The 25,327-nt window shown below is 39.6% G+C and overlaps 1 protein-coding gene across 7 annotated transcripts in view; it reads left to right on the top strand.

Moving 5' to 3' along the window:
- The window catches only part of ABRA (actin binding Rho activating protein), a 74,818-nt gene that overhangs the window by 26,623 nt on the left and 22,868 nt on the right, over positions 1-25,327 (top strand). The window contains exons 3-6 of one of the 7 annotated variants that reach the window (XR_013178403.1): positions 17,354-17,385; positions 17,706-17,773; positions 18,863-18,914; positions 19,487-19,601. The exons of 1 other annotated variant lie outside the window; for it this stretch is intronic. Coding sequence is in view for 1 of the 6 variants with exons in the window: in XM_077167476.1 (XP_077023591.1) it covers positions 3,956-4,620; positions 19,487-19,964 (1,143 nt within the window). In the remaining 5 variants the exon portion in view is untranslated. Of the gene's footprint in view, positions 1-3,895; positions 4,621-16,707; positions 16,894-17,353; positions 17,386-17,705; positions 17,774-18,862; positions 18,915-19,486; positions 20,089-25,327 lie in introns of those variants that run through there. 5 more of the 7 variants (XR_013178405.1, XR_013178401.1, XR_013178402.1 and 2 more) reach the window with 5 other exon arrangements.

Here is a 25,327-nt window from a genome sequence, read left to right as displayed (position 1 = left end):
TAGATTGAAATGCTCATGATCAATGAAAGGGAGAGGTAAGGGGTATGGTATGCATGAATTTTTTTCTGTTTTCTTTTTATTTCTTTTTTCTGAATTGATACAAATGTTATAAGAAATGATCACGATGAATATACAACTATGTGAGGATATTGTGAATTACTGATTATATATGTAGAATGGAATGATCATATGGTAAGAATGTTTGTGTTTGCTATATTTAAAAAATTAAAACTTAATTTAAAAAGAAGGAAAAATATTGAACGTATGTCCAGCTTTTTTAACTTCAAGAATTTTAATGACTGGACCAGAATTTTGACCGCCCTCTTGTCTACTAATGTGAATTTGTCAACACAGCAAAAACTATTATCGTATAACTGTCCAGGTTGGTCTCTCCTTAGCTGGGCTTCAATTTTCTCATCTAGAAAATGAGGGCTGGATGAGATGATACTTCAGGTCTATTTCTACAGGAATTGAAGACAAAAAAGAGGGATGCCTAGGATGTTTGGTAACTAGAATGAAGGTGGCAGTTTTCATGGCCACAGCATTGGAATAAAACAGATCTGGGCTTGAATCTCAGCTCTTATTAGCTGTAGGAAGTTAGACTTCATTTTACTTGGCTATAATATGAAACTAATCAAGATCTATATTGAGGCCACTGAGGTTCAAATGAGAATAAGTCTGTAATGTTCCTAACACAATATCTGACCCTGTTGTAGTCTATATAAATATAGTGCCACATTTTTTAAACTTTATTTTGAAATACGTTAACATTTACAGGACAGTTACAAAAATAACACAAATCCCATACGAAGAATTCTATCATACCCTTACCCATCTCCAGATACCCAGACACACCAATTCAACTTTTTGCACATTTGCTGTATCATTTTATTTCCTTATCTCTCTCTCATCTATCCATCTATTTACTGAATATTTGAATGAAAGTTGTACACATTGTGTTCCTTGAATATTCGATACTGCCATGTATATTTCCTAAGGGTTCTATTTATGTAACCACATTAAGTCTGGTTATCAAGTTCAAGGAATTTAACATTGATATAAAACTTAGAATCTATATCCCAATTTTTTCATATGTCCCAATAATGTTCCTTTGAGCCTTTTCTCCTCCCTTGCAAGATCCTATGCAGAATCATGTATTGCATTTAATTGTCATTGTCTCCTCAGTTACCCTTTCTTTTCTTTTTAAATTTAATTGTGGGAAAACATACACAACCTGAATTTTCTCATCTCAACCTCTCCCAAGCATATCATTCAATGGGGTTTATCACAGTCACAATATTGTGGTATCCTTACTAACTTCTATCACTAAAACTTTCCCATCTCCCCAGATGGAAACCCTATCTCCATTACACAATTACTCCTCATTCCCCTCCTCTCATACAGCAATCTGTATGTTAATTTCCATCTCTATGAGCTTGCATATGCTCCAATATTTTCTTTGTAGCTACCCTGGAGCTTAATTTACCATCCTAAATCTATAACAATATATTTTGTTTTGATACCAACTTAATTTCAGTAGTATATACACACTATGTTCTGTTCTGTACCCCTTCTTCCCCCCACTTTTACCTGGTTCTTGACACAGATTACTGGTTTGGGGTGCATGAGTGGGTCAGTGGTACAATGCTCGCCTTCCATGCAGAGACCCAGGATCGAGTCCCGGACCGTGCACCTGAAGAAAAAACAAAACAAAACACTGATTTGTCATTACATCTTACGCATTTGTCTTTTAGATCCTGTAGGAAGTAAAAAATGGAGTTACAAACCACAAATATAATAGTACTCACGTTTATACTTACCAACGTCGCTATCCTCACTGGAAGTCTTTATTTCTTCATGAGGCTTTACAGAACTCTCTTTAGCATCTCTTGTCAGGTCAGCATAGTGACAACAAACTCCCTCAGTTTTTGCCTATCTCGGAATGTCTTAACCTCTTCTTCTTCTTTAAAGACAGTTTCTCTGGATATAGAATTCTTGGATGGTAATTTTTTCTTTCAGCACTTTATGTCATCCCAGTGCCTTCTTGCATGTGACATATTGTATGTGACATATTGCTTCTCCCTTGAGACTTTCAGAATTCTTTTCTTATTTTTGGCACTCAACAGTTTGATCATAATATTTGTGGTGTAGTTCGATTTGGGTTTATCCTGTTTGGAGTTTGTCAACCATCTTGAATGTGAATATTTCTTTCTTTCATTAAATTTGAGAATGAATAAATTCTTCATTAAATAAAGAATTATTATTCTTTATATTCAAATTTAATGAAATAATAATGGCTATTATTTCCTTGACTATTCTTTCTGCCCGTTCTCTGTTCTCTTTCTCAGACTCCCACAGCAGGTATGCTGATATGCTGGATGACCCACAAGTTCCTCAAGCTTTGTTCATTTTGCTTCATTCCTTCTTCTTTCTATTCCTCAGAGTTAGTGACTTCAATTGTTTTATCTTCAAGTTCACTGATTCTTTCTTCTACCAACTCCAATCTGGAGCTGAACCCCTTTAGGGAATTTTTAATTCCTGTTACTATTACTACTGTTTGGTTCCTTTTCATAATTTCCATCTCTCTGCTGATACTCTGTTTGTATTCATCTATTTTTCCCCTAATTTCCTTTAGTTCTTTGTCCGTGTTTTCCTTTAGCTCCTTGAGCATATTTAGAAACTTTTTAAAAGTCCTTGTCAGGTACTCAGGTCTGGTCCTCCTTGTTGATGGTTTCTAAGCCTTTAATCTCCTTTGCCTGGGTCATTGCTTCCATTTTCTTTATATATTTGTAACCTTTTGTTGAAACCTGGACATTTTGATATTTTAATGTGTTATCATTGAAATTTAGACTCTGCGGCCTCTGGTCCTTAAGCTTCTATCCAGCTACTGCTATGATGAAGTTTTTCTCCAATGCAAGGAGCTAACAAACAAACAAAAGAAAACACCTTTCCAGTCTGCAGATGGACCCGTATAAGTGCTCTCCCTCAAAGTTTATTCATATAACGAGTTGTATGAGATTAGCTCTAGGACAAAGTATAGGGTCTTTCCTGATCTTTCTGCACAAGCATCTAGTGTGAGACATGCGCATGTGGCCCTAGTAACTCCCCTCTTTATACTGTTACAAAAATCCCCTCTCCCGTAAGAAACGGTTTCCTCCGGTCCCGGGCACTGTGCTGTGTCCCACAGCCAGCAACCCCTTGGCCCAGGCAGTCCGACCTGACCGCCCTCCAGCAGCATTCTGTAGGGGAGCTGCCTTCTTCATGCAGGACCCACCAGATGGACTGGGCCAGAGATGTGTTCCCAGCCTGTGCACGAGGGCCACTCTGCTCCCTCTGGAACAGGGACCAGGGATCCACACTGGGAGCATGGGCCAATGCTGAGCGGAGCCAGTGACAGGGAGGGGAGCATCTGCCCAGGGCACCATGAGATCCTACAGTTTTTAAGAAATCTCCTTCTTGTTTTAGTGTATGCTCTGTTGCTGCCATACCTTAACTGTTTTCTGGAGTCCTGAGAAAGATGGTTTTGCTAGTTTTCACTGGTTGCTCGAAGCCTACGTGGAGGGATGGAGCTCTGAAGTGTCTCACTCCACTATCTTGATGGTGGCAGGAGGTAGGGCTACATTTTAAGGTCAAGAAAAAAAAAAAAGGCTGAGAACCTGCTCAGTGATTTCCACTCTGGCACTTGGAGAAGAAGGAGAGTGAGTGTAGTGCTGGTCTTTTACCAGCAGTGATGTCCGTCTGTGGTGATGAAACTAGAGCTGTCAGGGTTTAAAAAAAGATCACTGTCAGGGTGAAGGCACGACGTCTTGGCAAGAAATGCTTAACATAGTTTCCACCGTCAATAAGCACTACTTCCCACCGCACACCCTGCTTCTATATAAACCCCGGTCACTCCACTGGGCTGCACTCACTTCAGCCGTTGCCCGGGCCATCGGCAGAGAAGGGAAAGGTAGAAATGGCTCCAGGAGAAAAGGAAAGGGAGGCGGGACCCGGCAAAGGGGCTCTCAGGAAGCTGCACAGAGCCACCCTCGTTATCAGCTTGGCCCGAGGTTGGCAGCAGTGGGCAAATGAGAACACCACGAAGCAGGCCCAGGAGCCTGCGGGCTGGCTCCCCGGAGGCACCCAGGACCCACCCGAAGCTCCTAAACCAAGGATGCACCCTACTCCGGTCCAGAAAGACGAGAGCGCTCCAAAGTCTTCCTCCCCAAGCCCGGAGGGGCATGAAGAGGAACTGAGCTCAGAGGAAGCCTCTGAAGTCTCCCATATCAAAAGGAAAGAGGTGACCAAGACAGTGGTCAGCAAGGCTTACGAGCGAGGCGGGAGCGTGAGCCACCTGAGCCACAAGTACGAGGACGGCGGGGTGCCTGCCCTTGAGCAGCCAGACAGTGATATCGACAGAATCCTCCACGGCCGGGGCTCCCCAACGCGGAGGAGGAAGTGCGCCAACCTGGTGTCGGAGCTGACCAGAGGCTGGAAGGAGATGGAGCAGGATGAGCCCAAGTGGAGAAGCGACAGCATAGACACGGAGGACAGCGGCTACGGAGGGGAGGCCGAGGAGCGGCCGGAGCAGGAAGGAGAGCAGGTGGCTGCCGCCAGGATCAAGCGCCCCCTGCCCTCCCAGTAAGTGCAGCCTTCCGCTCCTCGCGCGGAGTGGCGGAGCGGCCCAGCCCGCCCTGGGGAGCCGGAGTGCGGGGCAGCGCTGCCCGGCCGGGAGGGAGGAGCTCAGAGGTGGCGCGGGTCGCCTGGGCCGGGCTCGCCTCTGCGCCGCCAGAGCAGTGGGCCTTTGGGTCAAGGGCCTGCCTTCTTTAATGCTCCTTTGTGTTTTGAATTGAACACTTAAGTTTTAGCCTCAGCAAGGATGATGCCGTCAGAGGGGGGTGTCTGTTTAGAGGATTCTTTGTCAGTTTTATAAGAAGTAATAAAATAAATTCTCTAGAGAGAGGCGTCTGCTGGTGGACTGACTGCAGAGACATTTTCCTTGTTCCAAATCAGTCCATAATATTATCAGGAGACACTGCCACCCAAATACTGTGCACAGAACCCAAATCCCCACGGCTCTGTAAGCAGGCTGAAGTTGCTGTCTAACCTGAGGACGGCCTGTGGAATCAGACAGACCCAAGTTCAAATCCCTGCTCTGTCCCTTACTAGCTCTTTTTCTAAATCAATTTTACTGTTTATAAAATAATGAGGATAGTAACTCTTTGAGAGTCTGTTGGATTAGGAGATGTACATGAGATTCAGGCTGCCGTGCCCTTAGCTTGGTGCCTGACAACATTTTCAGTATGTGAAAGCTATTATTACTCATATAGATTCTATTTAACAACTTTTCACTTTCAAAAAAAAAAGCTTTTTCTGTTTGAAAACAAGACATAAATGCTACTAAAGCTGGATAATAAAATATCACAATCCTAAAATGTTTGGTTGCCATGTACACATACATACACACACAGTGACTCAAATTGAAACATTTACCCACCCTAGAAACACTGTCACTGCATTTCAAGACAGTAGCTCCTCTCCTAATGGAAAGTCAGGATATGCTGCTCAGCAAATGGGCGAGCTCCCCGACATCCCGGCAGGTTAGATGTGTAGGTGGGCTTTTTGAGGCTTATGAAGCAACCAGAGAGCAAAGAACAAAATCACTTACCTGATTTGACAAAGAGCTTTCTTCCAGTTTGTGACTGTACATGTGTTTTGTGAGAAATAGGACAACTATACTACAACTGTCCAAGAAGAATTTAATGGCAAACTTAGATAATTATAACAATCTGCCATGCATTTAGCTCATGGCATGCACTGTGTTGGGTGTTTTACGTGCATTAACTCTTTAACCCTCGCCATCGTAGAGGTAGGTATTATACCATTTTAGGAGTGGGAATATGAGAATGCTGATGCTCAGAGGGAAAGGCTGCCCAGAAAGTTAGTGACAAAGCTGATACCTGCCTGATTCTAAATGCAATGTTTTGGAACCAGACATGGTGTTAATTTCCATGTGCTGCCTTATGGGTGTGTTCAGAGATCTGGATTTGCCCTTGACTTACGGTGATGTAGGAATTCATGATCAGAAGTAACTATTCTACTAAATTCTGGCCCTGTACATTTGTGTGTGTGTGCATGTGTGCGTGTGCTCAAGTGCTAGAATTGGGATAATAAGGACTAGGGGGGCACAATGAGGGTCTTCCTTTGGCACATCTTGAATTGGCCTGAGGAAGGGAGATGGTGGCCGGGACCAACCCCTGTGCCCAATAGGGCTGGTGTCTTCCTTGGCACTTGCCCCACCACATTTCATATGTTGACTCATTTAAACCCCATGGGATCAATACAATCATTATTCCTATTTTCTAAATGGGAACATGAGCCCCCCAAATATTAGGAAATTTGTTTAAGATTAAATAAATTTAATCTTAACTTGTTAAAAATCCCATGTTCAAATCCCATGAGATTTGAACCCACTCATTCTGGCTGTGGAGCCCTCCTCTTGATCACTTTGGAAGAGTGGGAACTGGCCCACAGGACCTTCTCCGAGTTCCTGAAATCAAGCAAGTACACAGGCCCCTTAGTGTGATGGCTAACACATAAGCTTCGAGCAAGAAACAATTGGATTTGAATTGTGGCTACTTTTCTGAGCCTTTGTATCCTCATCTAAAACATTCGTATTTCATATTTATTTTGATATTAGGTTTATAAAGCAGTGGACCCAAAGAAGATACTTAATAAGTTGTAGCCCACTATAATGGAGGGGGTCAGGCCTGGGGATCTCCATCTTTCAAGATGCAAGGGGCTTGGCAGTCTGGGATAAGTGGGGAGGAGGACTAGCTAAATTCAATCTTTTTTTCTCCTTTGTCCCTTCCCTCTAGTCTTAGAGTACATAGAGTGCCAGAACGTGGCACTCAGCCACAGCAGTCCTTAAGGCCAATGAAAATCCTAGCTGTGATCAGGAAGCTTCAGCAGAAGCCTGTTAGGACTTCTCAGCTGAGGGGACTCAAATATTGACAGAAAGAAAGTTGCATTCTTGAGTAAGCCAATATAAAATGATTTTTTACTCACTTTTACTTTAATGCTGGGCACCATTCTCTTCTTTTCTCATATTCTCCCCAAAGGAGATTATTATGCACCACAAATGTTTAAGTAGAAAGTTTTCTTGGTGGTTAAGATGACCCACGGATAATAGAAACAAATCATGTTTGGTAAAAAGTATAGACATTCTTCATCAATAGTGGTTTTGCAATGAGGGATTTTACCACAGTTTGTATTTTTATTTTTTAACATTTTTTATTGTATAGTATAACATGTATACAAAGCAAAGAAATGAAAAAGCAATAGTCTTCAAAGCACTCTTCAAAAAGTGGTTACAGAATAGATCCCATATTTTGTCATGGGCTATTATATGATCCTCTTATATTTTTCCTTCTAACTGCTCCAGAATATAGGACGCTAGGGGGCCTAAATACTTTTTTATCATCACAATCGACATCTTTTCCCTTCATTTTTTGTGAACAAAAACACACATATATATACAAAAAAGCTATAAATTTCCAAGCACAGCACCACAATTAGTTGTAGAACATATTTCAAGGCTTGACATGGGTTACAACTTCACAATTTTAGATTTTTACTTCTAGCTGCTCTAAAATACTCGAGACTAAAAGAGATATCAGTTTAATGATTCAGCATTCATATTCATTTGTTAATTCCTATCTTCTATGTATAATTCTACCATCACCTTTGATCTTTCCATATCTCTCTTTGGGGTTGTTTGGGCTACAGCAATTCTAAATTTTTGATGTTGGAAGGATCTGTTACTAATATGGGGTAGGGAGATGGAACTATCTGATGTTCTAGAGAGCCTGGACTAGGCTTCAGGACTTATCTGGCCAGGGATACATCTGGAGGTTGTAGGTTTCTCGCAAGTTACTCTAGTGCCAGGAACACTTGTGAAATCTTATATATTGCCCTAAGTGTTCTTTAGAATTGGCTGGGATGGTCGTGGTTTGGGGTTGCCAGGTTATGATAGGTAGCAAGGTCTAACTGAAGCTTGGGTAAGAGCAACCTCCAGAGTAGCCTCTCAACTCTATTTGAACTCTCTCTGCCACTGTTACTTTATTAATTACATTTCTTTCCCCCCTTTTAGTCAGAATGGAATTGTTGATCCCACAGTGCAGGTCTGGATTCATCCCTAGGAGTCCTCTCCCACTTTACCAGGGAGATTTTCACCCCTGGATGTTTTGTCCCACGTAGGGGGAAGGGCACTGAGTTCACTTCCAGAGTTGGGCTTAGAGAGACTGAGGCCACATCTGAGCAACAACAGAGGTCCTCCAGAAGTAACTCTTAGGCATGCCTATAGGTAGTCTAAGCTTCTATGCTACCTACATAAGCTTCACAAGAGTAAGCCTCATGATCGAGGGCATGGCCTATTGATTTGGGTGTCCCTAAAGTTTGGCACAGTATCAGGAGATTCCTTGATGGTAAAGTTTAATAGTTCCATAGTCTTTCTCCCCTCCCTCAGGGGACTTTGCCAATACTTTTTGATCATCTGCTTAATATACTCTAGGATGTATCCAGGCATTACAATAATCTATACAGGATTAAGGGACCTTTCTCATTCTGTGATTCCTGTGTTTCAGTTGTTCAAATGAGGTATACAGATAGGTTGAATTAGAATATGCACTACAGAAAATTTCAGTTCCAGATCAAATAAACCTTTCTTCCATTGGTCTCAAAGAGTATGTGTGGTTCTAAAATATAGACACTGTCTTCCTTAGCCCTATGCTCTGAATTACTTTAACCACAACCTGTTCAGCTTCATTCTTATCTCTAAATAATACGTTATATATATATAACAGCCTCTCAAAATCCAGAAATAATAGTCACCACTCCGGACTTAATGTGTCTGCTCTAAAAGCTTATAATCTAGGCCCCTGTTTTCTTATAAACATTTTATAAAGGTGACCATACCATTGTTGTTTTTTTGTTTTTGGCTTATTTGTCTCACCAAATGTCCCACATGTTCATTCATATCGTTACATGCCTCAAGACATTGTTCATTTTTGTGGCAGCACAACCTTCATTCATACGTACACACCATCGTTCACCAATCTACTTCTCCGTCAGTGCATCCTTCAGCCCCCTGCATTCATCGGGCATCATGTAGAAGGCCCAAAGTCCACAGTCCATCAACATTCTCAATTTTAGATAATTTCATTGTTCCCAAAAGACAGAAAACCAATAAATACACCCTCACCAAATAGGAAATCTAAATGTCCTCTTAACTCTTGTCCCTCACCTCATTGTCTACCTCTGCTGTTGCTGTGGTAGTGCTGATGGTTTCCTTTTGAACATAACTCATAGCATGCAATAGCAGTTTCCCCCCTGTACCCTGGATTTAAACACTCTTTATACAAGAATCATATCTTTGAAGTAATTCTTAGGAGAATGCATTCATATTTCTAGTGTGAGTCAGTGGGACACGTAGGTTTATATAACCCCTTTCAATCTTGTTCTTCTTCGATATGGTAATATTACTTCTAGACCCACTAGAGAATCAGCTTCGCTCCTATCTATTCCCTTACCTTGGTGTTCAACCTCATTAACTAATGGTTCACCCATCTCTAGCTTCTACGTATCTCTAAGTCCCCTATATTCTGTATAAGCCTCTGATTATACCTTTATGCTGTTCATGAAAGTAGAATCATACAGTATCTATCCTTTTGTGTCTGGTTAATTTCACTCAGCATTATTTCCTCAAGGCTCATCCATCTTGCCATGTGCTTCAGGATGTCATTTTGTCTTACTACTGCATAATATTCCATCGTATGTGTATACCACATTTTGTTGATCCACTCATCTGTTGATGGGCATTTGGTTTGTTTCCATCTTTTGGCGATTGTGAATAATGTTGCTGTGAACATCACTGTGCAAATGTGTACTTGTGTCGTTGCTTTCAACTCTTCTGGGTATATACCAAGTGGTGCTATTGCTGGGTCATAGGGTAACTCGATATTTAGTTTCTTGAGGAACGGCCAAACGCCTTCCATAGTGATTACACCATTATACACTCCACCGGCAGTGCATAAGTATCCCAATTTCTCCACATCCTCTACAAAGTTTATAGTTTCCTATTTGTTTAATAGCAGCCATTCTTATAGGTGTGAGGTGGTATCTTATTGTAGTCTTGATCTGCATTTCCCTTATAGCCGGTGAAAATGAGCATCTGTTCATGTGCTCTTGAGCCATCTGTATTTGCTCTTCAGAAAAATGCCTATTCATATCTTTAGCCCATTTTTTAATTGTATTGTTTGTTCTTTTGTTGTTGAGTTATATGAGTTCTTTGTATACACAGGAAATCAAACCTTTTCTGATATGTGATTTCCTAATATTTTCTCCCATTGAGTTGGCTGCCTCTTCACCTTTTTGACAAAGTCTTTTGAGGTGCAGAAGCATTTGATTTTAAGGAGTTCCCATTTATCTATTTTTTCTTTTGTTGCTTATGCTTTGGGTGTAATTTTAGGAAGCTACCTCCTATTACTAGGTCTTGAAGATGTTTCCCTACATTTTCTTCTAGAAGCTTTATGTTGCTAATTCTTATATTTAGGTGTTTGATCCACTTTGAGTTAATTTTTGTGTAGGGTTTAAGATAGGGGTTCTCTTTCACCCTTTTGGCTATTGATATCCAGTTCTTCCATGCCCAATTATTGAAAAGACTATTTTTGTCCCAGTTCAGAGGACTTGGTGGCCATGTCAAAAATCAGTTGACCATAGATTTGACAGTCTACGTCTGCACTCTTGATTTGATTTCATTGGTCAATGTTTCTGTCTTTGTGTCAGTACCATGCTGTTTTGACTACTGTGGCTTAATAATAAGTTTTAAAGTCAGGGAGTATTAATCCTCCCACTTCACTCTTCTTTTTTAGGCTCCTTTTAGCTATTCAGGATCTCTTTCCTTTCCAGATGAATTAGGTAATTAGCTTTTACAACTCTTCAAAGTAGGTTGTTGGAATTTTGATTGGTACTGTGTTGAATCTGTAGATCAATTTGGGGGAGAATTGACATCTTAACTATATTTAGCCTTCTTATCCAAGAGCAGGGAATGTCTTTCCAATTATTTAGGTCTCCTATGATTTCTCTTAGCAATGTTGTATGGTTTTCTGTGTACAAGTCCTTTACGTCCCTAGTCAAGTTCATTCCTAAGTATTTGATTCTTTTAGTTGCTGTTTTGAATGGAATTTTTTTCTTAACTCTGTATAGAAATTGCTTGTGTATAGAAATGTTACTGATTTCTGCACATTAATTTTATATCCTGCCACCTTGCTGAGTTTGTTTATTAGCTCAAGTAACTTTGCTGTGGATTTCTCAGGATCTTACAAGTATAGTATCATATCATCTGCAAATAATGAAAGTTTTACTTCTTCCTTTCCAATTTGGATGCCTTTTATTTCTTTGTCCTGCCTGATTGCTCTAGTTCTAGCAAAATGTTGAGTAATAGTGGTGACAGTGGGCATCCTTGTCTTGTTCCTGATCTTAGGGGAAAGGCTTTCAGTCTTTCTCCATTGAGTATGATGCTGGCTATCAGTTTTTCATATATTCCCTTTATCATATTGAGGTAGTTACCTTTGATTCCTTTCTTTTGGAGTGTTTTTTTCAGAAAAGGATACAGAATTTTGTCAAATGCTTTTTCAGCATCAATCGAGGTGATCATGTGTTTTTTCCCTTTTGTTTTGTTAATGTGCTGTATTACATTAATTGAGTCTTTTGTTCAACCATTCTTGCATTCCTGGTATAAACCCCACTTGGTCATCATATATAATTCTTTTAATGTGCTGTTGGATTCCCTTTGCTAATATTTTATTGAGAATTTTTGCATCTATATTCATTAGGGAAATTGGCCTGTAGTTTTCCTTTCTTATGGCATCTTTACCCAGTTTTGATATTAAGCTAATATTAGCTTCATAAAACGAGTTAGGTAGAGTTCCTTTTTCCTCAATTTTTGGAAAAGTTTGAGCAGGATTGGTGTTAGTTCTTTCTGGAACGTTTGAAAAAATTCCCCTGTGAAGCCATCTGGCCCTGGGCTTTTCTTTGTAGGAAGATTTTTGATGACTGATTGAATCTCTTTACTTGTGACTGGTTTGCTGAGATCTTCTATTTCATCCTGAGTCAGTGAAGTTGTTTGTGTGTCTCCAGGAATTTGTTCATTTCATCTAAGTTGTCTAATTTGTTGATGTATAGTTGTTCATAGTATCCTCTTACGGTTTCTTTTATTTCTTCAGGGCCTGTAGTAGTGCACCCTTTCTCATTTCTGATTTTGTTTATTTGCATCCTCTCTCTTATTTTCTTTGTCCGTCCTGCTAGTGGCCCATCAATTTTACTGATTTTCTCAAAGAACCAACTTTTGGTTTATTGATTCTTTCTATTGTTCTTTTGTTCTCCCATTCATTTATCTTTGCTTTAATCTTTGTGATTTCTCTTCTTCTGTTTGCTTTGGGGTTGATTTGCTGTTCTTTCTCAAATTCCTCCAGGTTTGCTGTTAAGTCCTCAATTTTTGCTCCTTCTTGTTTTTTAACATAGGCATTTAAGGCAATAAATTTTTCCCTCTCAGAACAGCCTTTGCCACATCCCATAAGTTCTGATAAGTTGTATTCTCATTTTCATTAATCTCCAGATAGCTACTGATTTCTCTAGCAATTTCTTCTTTGACTCACTGGTTGTTTAAGAGTGTGTTATTTAATCTCCATATATTTGTGAATATTCTCATTCTTTGGTGGTTATTGAGATCCAGCTCCATCCCATTGTGATCAGAGGAAGTGCTTTGAATAATTTCAATATTTTTAAATTTATAAAGACCTGTTTTGTGCCCCAGCATATGATCTATCCTGGAGAATGTTCCATGAGCACTAGAGAAAAATGTATAACCTTGTGCTTTGGGGTGCTATGACCTATGTATGTCTGTTAGGTCTACTTGCTTTATCAAGCTATTTAACTTCTCTATTTCCTTGTTATCTTCTGCCTGATTGTTTTATCTGTAGAGGAGAGTGTTGTATTGAAGTCTCCTACTATTATCGTTGAGACGTCTATCGCTCCCTTCAGCTTTGCCAATGTCTGTCTCATATACTTTGGAGCCCCTTGATTGGGAGCATAAACATTTATAATTGTTATAGCTTCTTGCTGAATTGACCCTTTAATTAGTATATAGTGTCCTTCTTTGTCTCTTATGATGTCTTTACATTTAAAGTCTATTTTGTCCAATATCAGTATAGCTACTCCTCCTTTCTTTTGGTTACAACTTGTGTGGAAAATCTTTTTCCATCCTTTCACTTTCAATCTATTTTTATCCTTGTGTCTAAGATGAGTCTCTTGTAAGCAGAATATAGCTGGATTATGTTTCTTAATCCATTCTGCCAATCTGTATCTTTTAATTGGTAAGTTTAGTCCGTTAATGTGTTAGTTAGATTCAGGTGTCAACTTGGCCAGGTGAGCATACCTAGTTCTGTTGCTGCGGACACAAACCAATGGTACGTGAACCTCATCTGTTGCCAATTACATCTGCAGTCAGCTAGGAGGCGTGTCTGCTGCAATGAGTGTTCTTTGACTTAATTGGCTTGTGCTTAAAAGAGGGAAAGCAATGTAGCACAGCTTAAGCAGTTCGGCATTCCTCATCTCAGCAATAGCAGTTCAGCCCAGGCCTTTGGAGATGCAGAAGAAGTCACCCCGGAGAAAGTTGTTGGAACCCAGGGGCCTGGAGAGAAGACCAGCCGAGACCATCTTGTGCCTTCCACGTAAGAAAGAACCTCAGTGGAAAGTTAGTTGCCTTTCCTCTGAAGAACCAACAAAATAAATCCCCTTTTATTAAAAGTCAAGCCGTCTCTGGTGTGTTGCATTCCAGCAGCTAGCAAACTAGAACAGTTAACATTCAAAATTATTACTGAAAAGACATTTCTTGATTCCACCATCTTATCTTTATTACTTTATGTGTCAGATCTCTATATTATTTTCCCTCTTTCTTTTGTATTCTTTAAATTACCCTTAGTGGTACTCTTCAGTTTTGTGCCCAGCCTCCAGACCTCCCTCTCCTGTCTTTGTTTTTCAGTTGGCAGAACTCCTTTTAGTATTTCTTATAGGGCTGGTCTCTTGTTGACAAATTCTTTCAGGACTTCTTTGTCTGTGAAAACTTTAATCTCTCCCTCAGTTTTAAAGGACTGTTTGGCTGGGTACAGAATTCTTGGCTGGAAGTTTTTCTCTTTCAGGATCTTCAATATATCACACCATTGCCTTCTTGCCTCCAGGGTGCTAGTTGAGTAGTCTGAACTCAGTCTTATTTGATTTCCCTTGTATGTAGTAGATTGTTCTTCTCTTGCCACTTTTAAGATTTTCTGCTTCTCTTCAACATTTGACAGACTGATCAGTATATGCCTTAGGGAAGGCCTATTTGGATTTATTCTGTTTGGAGTTCTTTGGGCTTCTTTGACTTATATATTTATGTTCTTTACGAGAGTTGGGAAGTTTTCTCTCATTATATCCTCAACTACTCTTCCTAGCCCTTTTCACCTATCTTCTCCTTCTGTAACACCAATGATTCTTATATTTGTGTGCTTTGTTTTATCTATCATTTCCCTGAATTCCCATTCATTTTTTTTCCATCTTTTTTGCCATTTGCTGTTTTGAGTCTTTGAAGTCAATTATCCTGTCCTCTATATCACTTATTCTTTCTTCTGTCACTTCAAATCTGGTGTTGTGTGACTCTAGTACGTTTTTTATGTGGTCAACAGAGTCTTTAATCTCTTTGATTTTCACTATTTTTCTATGTATTCTTTCAAATTCCTCTTTGTGCTCTTCTACTGTCTTCTTGATCTACTTTATGTCATTTGCTATCGCACTTATTTTATTAAGTAGAGTTGTATGAATATCTTTGATTAGTTGTTCCCATGTCTGTTTCTCCTCAGGTGTTTTAATTTGGTCGTTAGGCAGGGCTATATCTGTCTGCATTGTGATATGCTCAGTGATCTTCTGCTATCTTCGCTGCATGTAATTATCCTGATTGATTTACTTTGGCAGTTGATTTCTTTCAGTAGTCTACAGACTTGTGTTTGTGGGATGGTTGTACAGCAGGAAGCAAGGGCACAGGGTGGAGCACTCAGTACAGTGATTTGTTTCAGGGCAGCTATGGGTGCATGTTGGGGATATTATGCTGGTGCTTGTGAACATGGGTGCCCAGTGGCCAGGGAGGATGTATCTGTGTGGGTGCACCGGTCTGGGGGGCGTAACCCTGGTGTACGCTGGTCTAAGGCATGGGGCCCTTTGTGTGCATGCACGGAGCTGTGGCAGCAGGTCAGTGTTATACCTTTATGGATTGGGGGCAGATGTGACCTGGCTGCACAGGTTGGCACTTTCTTAGAGCTGGGAAGTAAGGCTGAGGGCTGTGTGCATGTGTGGTTCTAGGACTGCTGTAAAGTGCAATTCTCAGAGTTGAATGACGTGATTGGGGTCCCGTGCACATGCCTGGGCCTGGGAGTGCCATAAATGGATGTGCAGAGTTCAGGGAGTGTGGGGTGAGGCTGTGTGACACTATGGGATGGGGGATGGGGTAGCCTAGGTATGGAGGTTAGTGCCTGCAGCCTTTATGCACTGGCAACAGCCTGCAGGGAACAGGGAGGAGGAGGTGGTGCTTGGGAGAGGTGCGGGTGAGGTGGGTTTCTCTGCACTTGGGGTGGGGGTATGGGGTAAGTACGTGAACTAGGGGCTGGTGGGGTGGGGGTGCCTGGAGCATGAGAAATGGGAGTGGGTGAGGGGTTCGGGTGTGTGGTGAATTGCCGATCATGGGACTATGCCTGTGAGGGTAGTGGACCCTAGGAACGCAGTCTGGCTTACTTCCTGGTCCCGCTTTCCCTCCGTGGCTTCACACCTCCTTGCCAGGCAGCAGCTTTCTCCCTCTCAGTTCCTCGGCCTCTGCAACCAGAGCTGCCACATATGGTGCAGAAGGCTCTCCCACATGAGTCACACTCCTGAATCACTGCCTCAAGTCGCCCTCCTGTCCCTTTTCTAACTTTTCCATGGAGCTGGGCTAATCTCAACCTACCCTAGTCAGCCACCTTCCTGGAAGTCAGAAATCTTACAGTTTGTATTTTATGCCTTGTTTATAAAATAGTCAGTCTTTTGATTGTATAATTATGAGTCGTTCAGCTCAGTCATTTAGACAAAGGGATTGGCTCTAGCTGAAAATTAAAGAACCAGTTACTGACCCCTTCTCTGCTTCTGCTTCAAATCAGTGAAATAGTAGGAGTTGAGCCTGAGGGTGCCATTTTACAGGTAAGGGCACTAAAACACAGAGAAGTTAAATTTCTTAAGCCACATAGCTATTGAATGATGAAGTTGGGAAGCCTGATGCCAGAACTTGTGTTCTTAACTGTCACTGCCTCTTTCAATAGAGAATAAATTCAAGGACTAAATTAGGGATCAAAGTATCAACTTAATTAGTGGACTCCCAATAACTCCCCAAATGATAGGGCTTTGTTAAAGTTGTGTTAAAGGACTTAGAAACGGAAGCAAAAGTATGGCCTCCTAGTACCTACCCCCAGTTCTAGAGTCCCCCATAGACTCTGGAATTGTTACTAAGCTCGCTGCTAGGAGAATTACAGGCCTGGCTCTGCTACTTAGGTGATAACAGAATACAGCACATAATTGCTGACTGGAGGTACTCACATAGCCTTCTGAATGCAGTCACCTTGCTTCTGATGGATGTGACCCAAAGGATATCATGCATCCATTAATCAAATTGGTTATACTTCCAGTGGGGAAGAGCAAGAAAACTGAGGCACAGAGGAGCATCCTCTCCCCAGCATTTCTTTGAGAGCTTGGAAAGGGTGGCAGAAGTCCCTTGCTTTATCCATGGAAAATGGTGCCTGGGTATGTAGGAGAAATATTCCCTCTACAGGAAGATCTGTGGGATGGGGCCAATGAGAGCAGATCTCCACTTTCTTCATATATTTCCAAGACAGACCAGAGAAGCTTGCCTCTAAGCCTCATGACACCTTGAGGTGGTGATGCAGGCGACAGGCAACAGCTGGAGTTGCACAAATTTGTTGCAAATGCACAAAATGACAGTGCATTTTGTTAGGCTTGAAATATCCCTTTTAGCGGGTTTGTTTGCTGTGGGGTTTGCTATATATTTAAGAATTTTGAGCATACTTATTCCACAAAGTGACAGGATTATAGTGCAATTGGTTCCCATATTCTCACCCTATTGCTAAAGAACCCCATTCAGATAAGAAAGCAGCACTCAAATTTATTCAGATAAGAAAGCATTCCAAAACTGTCATGTTTTGGAATCAACAGAAATAATTTTCTCACTTTTTTTTTTTTTCAGTGAACGAAACTAGACTTATAATATCCAGTAAGGTTAGTTACCTTGCACCAAGCTGGCACGGGGAAAATATTTTTTGATTATAAAAAAATTGTTATAATAAATTTATAATATAATCATGAAAAACTAAAAAGGTGGTCTGGATTAAATAATGCTATCCTAAAATACGATTGAAAAGTCAGGTTTGATTATTGCTTTGCTTTCTTTAAATTTATACTAGATTACCCTTTGAAAACTCTATATTCACTTTTTCACTTGAAAATATAGAATAAGATAAGTTGGGTATATTAAGTCTTATATATTCATGAACTAAGGAGAGACTTTCTAACCCATTATTTAAACCTGATACTTTCAGACTTTTAAAAAATTGGAAATATGAAAACAATGCAGAACACTCATAAGAAAAAGAAAATTAAATACCTGGTAAGGTGAATTCCCTTTAGTATCTTTTCATACATACATGATTTTATAAAGTTGTAGTAACTGGGTATAGTATTTGTATGCTGCATTTTTCCCACTTAACTTTATTATATACTTTTGTCCACGTGGTTACAAAGAATAGTAGTGCTTTTTGTAGCAGGGTATTCCTAGTTCAAATTCTTTTGTAAAAGTGAAACTGAACACGGCAAGTAGAGGACTTTTGGAAATAGAGCGTGAGAATTAAAGTTTGCCATCTAGTGGATGTCAGATACAAATGCTTATAAAAACATATATTCCTCTACCTCTTTTTGGTCCCTGCATTTGGTAACAAGATTTCAGGAAGTGAGGTTAAATAGAAAGGGATACTCCAATCTCATCTGTTCCTGGGTTTTGAATAGCGAATTGTAATTGTATATACTTTGAATAACAAGGGATGCCTAGCGCAGGCATTCCGTTCATCTCCATTCCCAGGGCTGGCAGATTTGAGGCCCCTTGAAGGTGGCAGAAGGAGAAGGGTGGGCCACTTGTAGTGAAGAAGAGTGCAAATCTCTGACTTTTAGATAATCCAGGAGTTCTTGTGTTACATGTGAAGGCAAAAAAAAAAAAAAAAAAAGAACCCTAAGGAAGAAAAGACTAGGAGATTGGAGGGAGATAAAGAGATTGGGAACTCTTTTTTAAAGATAAATTTTACTCATCTAAAAATTAGGCCTGCAGCCTCATGACAGTGCTGGTCTACACTTTCCAGTACTGTGTTTTATAGACAGATCCATTCCAAATTCCAAGGACAGACACACACATTTGAAACACAACTCATTTATTAGACACTGCCTCTACCTGCATTTTTGGTGGCATTGTCACATAGTGGAAAGAGCATTGACTTTGGCCTCAGAAAGGTTTGTGTTTGAATCCTGTCTATAACAAGATTTAAGGCAGTTTTTTGTAGTAGCTACGAACACGGTCTGGAGCCCTGCTTAACTTTGGTTCACATCCCGGGTCTACCCCTTAACAGCTTTGTGATTTTAAGCAAGTTACTTAAGGTCTCTGGCCTGTTTCTTCATCTGTGAAGTGAGGCTAATAGCACCTTTCTCATAGGATGGCTGTTGGAAAATTTAATGGAAAGTGTTTAGCTGAATGTTAGCACATAGTAAGTATCCAATAAATATTCCTTTTGCCCGCTAGTGTTTTCTATCTTGCGATTTGATATTTCAAAGTTTTGATACATATATACTTTCATTAAAATTCTGTATGTGAAAATCTATACATAACTATAACAATGTAGGTGTGGTGGTAAAAGCCTTATCTATGGGAAATAACCAGTATCAGAAGTCCTATGAGAAGATTCACTCCTCTAATGTACTTTTATGATTTCAGTTCTAAAATGTCATTAATGTACAACTTTATGATACACACATTTGCATTAATATGTGAAGGAAGTTTTTTTTCTTGAAATAGAGAGAATATAATATTATTTTATAAGGCTTAAGATATTACTGTTATTTATAGAGAAAATAATCAAGAAGGACACACCAAACTGGTAAGAATGGTGGAACTGTATATGAATATTTCTTCTTTTATTTCTAAATTTAGTTTTGTGTTTAGAAATATTTTTATGTATAAAGACATATTGAGATAGATATGGGCTGAAAGTACAAAGGGAAAGCAACACTTGGTGCTAAAAAGCCAATATCTTGAATATTTACTCTCTTCCCCCTTTAGGGCAAACAGATTTTCAGAGAAACTCAACTGCAAAGCGCAGCGGAAATATAGCCAAGTAGGTAACCTGAAAGGGAGATGGCAGCAGTGGGCTGATGAACACGTACAATCCCAGAAGCTCAATCCTTTCAGTGAAGAATTTGATTATCAGCTGGCCATGTCCACCCGCCTACACAAAGGAGATGAAGGCTATGGCCGTCCCAAGGAGGGAACCAAAACTGCGGAAAGGGCCAAACGAGCCGAGGAGCACATTTACCGAGAAATTATGGACATGTGCTTCATTATCCGTACAATGGCTCGCCACCGCCGAGATGGCAAGATCCAAGTCACCTTTGGAGAGCTCTTTGACAGATACGTTCGTATTTCAGATAAAGTAGTGGGCATTCTCATGCGGGCCAGGAAACACGGACTGGTAGACTTCGAAGGAGAAATGTTATGGCAAGGCCGAGATGACCACGTTGTGATTACTCTCCTGGAGTGAACCTTTTCACAACTAAAGCCAGACTTGACCCATTATGTCTTAATGCTAAATTCTAATGTATTAAAAATTAAAGTGCAAACTACTCTGTAACAAGTTAGCAAATATTAAACAATTTTTACATAAATGTCTTCTCTGCCCACTCTTTCTCAGCGATGACAAAGTGTGAAGACTTTGAGAAAGCATACACAAAGCATTTCAGAAAGCACAGTGTTATTAGTACATAAAGTATTAGTTATTTGAAATTCCACTTACTTTTCCCGGCAAAAATATTCAGCTATTCATAGCAGAAATTATAGATTTTCAGTTAAATAAATAAAAGAAGAATGCTGACTTTAAAGGTCATCAGATCGCATTATGATGTCAGCATCTTTTTTAAGGAAAAAAATGTTCCGTTAAGTCTGGCAAAACTAAACTAAGCATAGCATCACTTAGAAAATAGGTGCAGATATAAAAAGTTTTAAAGTTAAAGGTTGAACTTGTCAGTCTCTCTGTGGACTTGGAATTTAATAGGTTTCCAGAAGAGTTAGCCTTCTTCTATGTGACTTGAGCAAATCACCTAAAATCAGACCTCACTGATTGGTTTATCTTAAACATGGTTTATCTTAGAGTCAGTGGAGAGGGCTGCAATGTTCACCTTCCTTCTAAATGTAGAGCAGGGATGGGAGTCAAATATATCTGCCTATGTAGGGGTTCCTGGAGAAGTTTATTTTTTCTTAAAACCCGAATGAGTCATGCTGCTCACATTTACATGTCAACCACCAATGAAAGAGAAATAGAAAATTCTGTGATGAAAGGAGAGTTCAGTATAGAATAATCTCATGGAATCATAGATAAATTAGAAACAGATTTGAGACACTACAATTTCCTTCCTGCAATAACAAAGAAAATTTTCTGGTGTCTGAAAGTCATAAAACGGCAATATTAGTTCTGCCAAACTGAAGAAAGTACTTGTTAAATGCAAGCACAGAGAAAATTACTTGATACAAATCTGTTAGTTGTCAAGGTTTTGCTTTAATGAATAGATTTAACATAACTTCTGTCTTAAAAAAACCTGAAAATAATGTGACATTACAAGTCTTATTGAATTTGATTAAAGTTAGTAAAATGTTATCTTACTATCAATATTATAGCACTTTGGTGTTAAAGAAATTAATGTCAAATTATGACACTTCAGAATAATTGACATTCATAATTATTAGCTGTTAGGTTTAAAATAAAGCAAAGGTTAAATTACCACAGGAATTATTTTTGTTTTCATGCATGATTCTCTTTCAAACTGAAAGTTCATCTATCTTCTTAAAGAAGAAAACATACATTTTTGTTTCCATAACAAATTTATAAAATTCTAAATGATCAATGTTTCTAAGTAGAATTTCATGTAAGATGTGCACAACTATCACAGCAGTGAAACATCTCAAAGATTTAAAAACAAATGGCACAAGAATAAGTGTTTTCTCGTATTTTCTTATCGCCTTTATACTATTATTTTTAGTTATATTCCACAATACCACTTTCTTATGTTTGAAATACAAGAAAATTATAGAGTGCAATGTGGGTTACTTCTAATATAAACAGAGTATTTAAACCAAGGCTTCAAAATAATTTCCTCATATTCAACTCTGGTTAATAACCATTTGTGCAGGCATTGATTATTAAAGGTTCAATTTGTGTCAATTTGAGGATGGAGTAAAGCCCCCTATTAGAGAGCTAACAGTAACATTGTTCTGAATAAGGCATGACTGTAAAGTCAGGAAATAATTTCCTTAGAGGACCATGAGTGCTGTGACAGCCACTCTTAACAAATGCCTTGTGAGGTAGTATCATCATAAGAAATGTCTCATACTTAGAATTCATGGTTTATTGCATTTTATTCCTATGCTAACTATTTGTCAGATCATGTGTCACTGATCTGTTTCCAGATTCGGAGATTTAAAAATATTCTCTCCTTAACCAAAGGATTATCCTAAAACTTAATGATAGGAACATCCATAGTTGAAAAACTTAGGACAGATGTGGTGCAGGGTTGGGGTTGGGGGAACGTAGTGGAAATCAGGTCGGAGAAGAGTGAATCAACATCCTCACAGCCATTTTTTTGGTTGCCAACATAATATATGATAGCACATGAAATGAATATATTCTCAATAGCATTTTACCAACAAAATATGAAATCCTCCGTGATGGGCAGTGTACAGCACATGAAATGAATATATTCTCAATAGCATTTTACCAACAAAATATGAAATCCTCCGTGATGGGCAGTGTACAGCACATGAAATGAATATATTCTCAATAGCATTTTACTAACAAAATATGAAATCCTCTGTGATGGGCAGTGTACAGTTAGCTTCCAAATCTTCAGAATTTTCCTTTTCCAAACTTGCAGATATTTAGAGTTTTTGATCCATTGAAATGTACGCTCATCCCCTTTATTTCTGGATAGCCATCCAAATTTGATCGCATATTAACTATTAATTGTATTTGTGTCAAATTTCCTGAATTTGATCATTGTATTTTTAAGAAGTTAGCCTCATTCTTAGGAGATGCAAGTACGTATTTACAGGTAAAGTGCCACAGAACGGCACTTTACTGAATCCAATGAGTCAGCAAAACAATAAGGTGGGGGAGAGGAAGAGAGAAGGAAAAGTAAACCTTCCTATAAACATTCTAGTCTCTCGGTAAAAAAATGTACGCATTTACTGCTGGGTATATAAGGAATTAAATTTGCTGATCAGAGATATGTGTACACTGAGCTTTAGTGGATACCATCAAAAGTCTCCCAGGAGAAGATGGCGGCTTAGTAAGACGCGTGGATCTTAGTTCTTCCTCCAGAACAGCTACTAAAGAAATAGAAACAGTACAGAACAGCTTCAGGACCCACAACAGAGACCAAAAAGACAGCGTACCCCATTCGGGTACGGCTGAACCGGTGGGGAGAATCCGCAGCGGTGAGATCGCCAAGGGGCGCACGCTTCCCTGGCCCGGGGTGGCTGGCGGCCGGAGTCCCTCCCTCCCTCCTTCCCGGGCCGGCTGGGAGAATTGGACAGGCGGTCTCCTCAAGCCACGGCGGTTGGCGCCCCCCCCCCCCACACGCGGATTCCCGGGCCGGCTGGGAGATCCGGATCGGCACTCCCCCAAGCCGCTTCGGCTGGCGACACTCCCCCACACTGAGAGTTTTCCAAAGTAAAAGGAGCCACAGCATCTTTTACTGGTGGGACCCACAGACAGACGAGTGCCACGAGCGCCACCTACTGGGCAGGATAAGAAAAACAGAGCCCAGAGATTTCACACAAAAAATCTTTCAACCTGCTGGGTCCCACACCCAGGGAAATCTGATTAAATGCCCAGACGCCAGCAGAAAATAACGGATCACACTCGGAAAATTGAAGATACGGCCCAGTCAAAGGAACAAACCAATAGTTCAAATGAGATACAGGAGCTGAGACAACTAATGCTGAATATATGAACAGAAATGGAAAACCTCTTCAAAAACCAAATCAATAAATTGAGGGAGGACATGAAGAAGACATGGGCTGAAAAAAAAGAAGAAATAGAAAATCTGAAAAAACAAATCACAGAACTTATGGAAGTGAAGGACAAAGTAGAAAAGATGGAAAAAAAAATGGATACCTACAATGATAGATTTAAAGAGACAGAAGATAGAATTAGTGATTTGGAGGATGGAACATCTGAATTCCAAAAAGAAACAGAAACTATCAGGAAAAGAATGGAAAAATTTGAGCAGGGGATCAGGGAACTGAATGACAATATGAAGCGCACAAATGTACGTGTTGTGGGTGTCCCAGAAGGAGAAGAGAAGGGAAAAGGAGGAGAAAAACTAATGGAAGAAATTATCACTGAAAATTTCCCAACTCTTATGAAAGACCTAAAATTACAGATCCAAGAAGTGCAGTGCACCCCAAAGAGAATAGACCCAAATAGGCGTTCTCCAAGACACTTACTAGTTAGAATGTCAGAGGTCAAAGAGAAAGAGAGGATCTTGAAAGCAGCAAGAGAAAAACAATCCATCACATACAAGGGAAACCCAATAAGACTGTGTAGATTTCTCAGCAGAAACCATGGAAGCTAGAATACAGTGTGATGATATATTTAAATTACTAAAAGAGAAAAACTGCCAACCAAGACTTCTATATCCAGCAAAATTGTCCTTCAAAAATGAGGGAGAAATTAAAACATTCTCAGACAAAAAGTCACTGAGAGAATTTGTGAGCAAAAGACCAGCTCTGCAAGAAATACTAAAGGGAGCACTAGAGTCAGATACGAAAAGACAGAAGAGAGAGGTATGGTGAAGAGTGTAGAAAGAAGGAAAGTCAGATATGATATATATAATACAAAAGGCAAAATGGTAGAGGAAAATATTATCGAAACAGTAATAACACTAAATGTTAATGGACTGAATTCCCCAATCAAAAGACATAGACTGGCAGAATGAATTAAAAAAAAAGGATCCTTCTATATGCTGTCTACAGGAAACACACCTTAGACCCAAAGATAAACATAGGTTGAAAGTGAAAGGTTGGGAAAAGATATTTCATGCAAATAACAACCAGAAAAGAGCAGGAGTAGCTATACTACTATCCAACAAATTAGACTTCAAATGTAAAACAGTTAAAAGAGACAAAGAAGGACACTATCTACTAATAAAAGGAACAATTAAACAAGAAGACATAACAATCATAAATATTTATGCACCGAACCGGAATGCCCCTAAATACGTGAGGAATACACTGCAAACACTGAAAAGGGAAATAGACACATATACCATAATAGTTGGAGACTTCAATTCACCACTCTCATCAATGGACAGAACATCTAGACAGAGGATCAATAAAGAAATAGAGAATCTAAATATTACTATAAATGAGCAAGACTTAACAGACATTTATAGGACATTACATCCCACAAGAGCAGGATACACCTTTTTCTCAAGTGCTCATGGATCATTCTCAAAGATAGACCATATGCTGGGTCACAAAGCAAGTCTTAACAAATTTAAAAATATTGAAATCATACAGAACACTTCTTGGATCATAAAGGAATGAAGTTCGAAATCAATAATAGGCGGAGTGCCAGAAAATTCACAAATACATGGAGGCTCAACAACACACTTAAACAACGAGTGGGTCAAGGAAGAAATTGCAAGAGAAATTAGTAAATACCTCGAGGTGAATGAAAATGAAAACACAACATATCAAAATGTATGGGAGGCAGCAAAGGCAATGCTAAGAGGGAAATTTATTGACCTAAATGCCTATATCAGAAAAGAAGAAAAGGCAAAAATTCAGGAATTAACTGTCCACTTGGAAAAACTGGAGAAAGAACAGCAAACTAACCCCAAAGCAAGC

The sequence above is a fragment of the Tamandua tetradactyla genome, chromosome 6 (genome assembly GCF_023851605.1).
Source record: "Tamandua tetradactyla isolate mTamTet1 chromosome 6, mTamTet1.pri, whole genome shotgun sequence".
NCBI lineage: Eukaryota > Metazoa > Chordata > Mammalia > Pilosa > Myrmecophagidae > Tamandua > Tamandua tetradactyla.
This window is presented reverse-complemented; position numbering and strand designations above follow the sequence as displayed.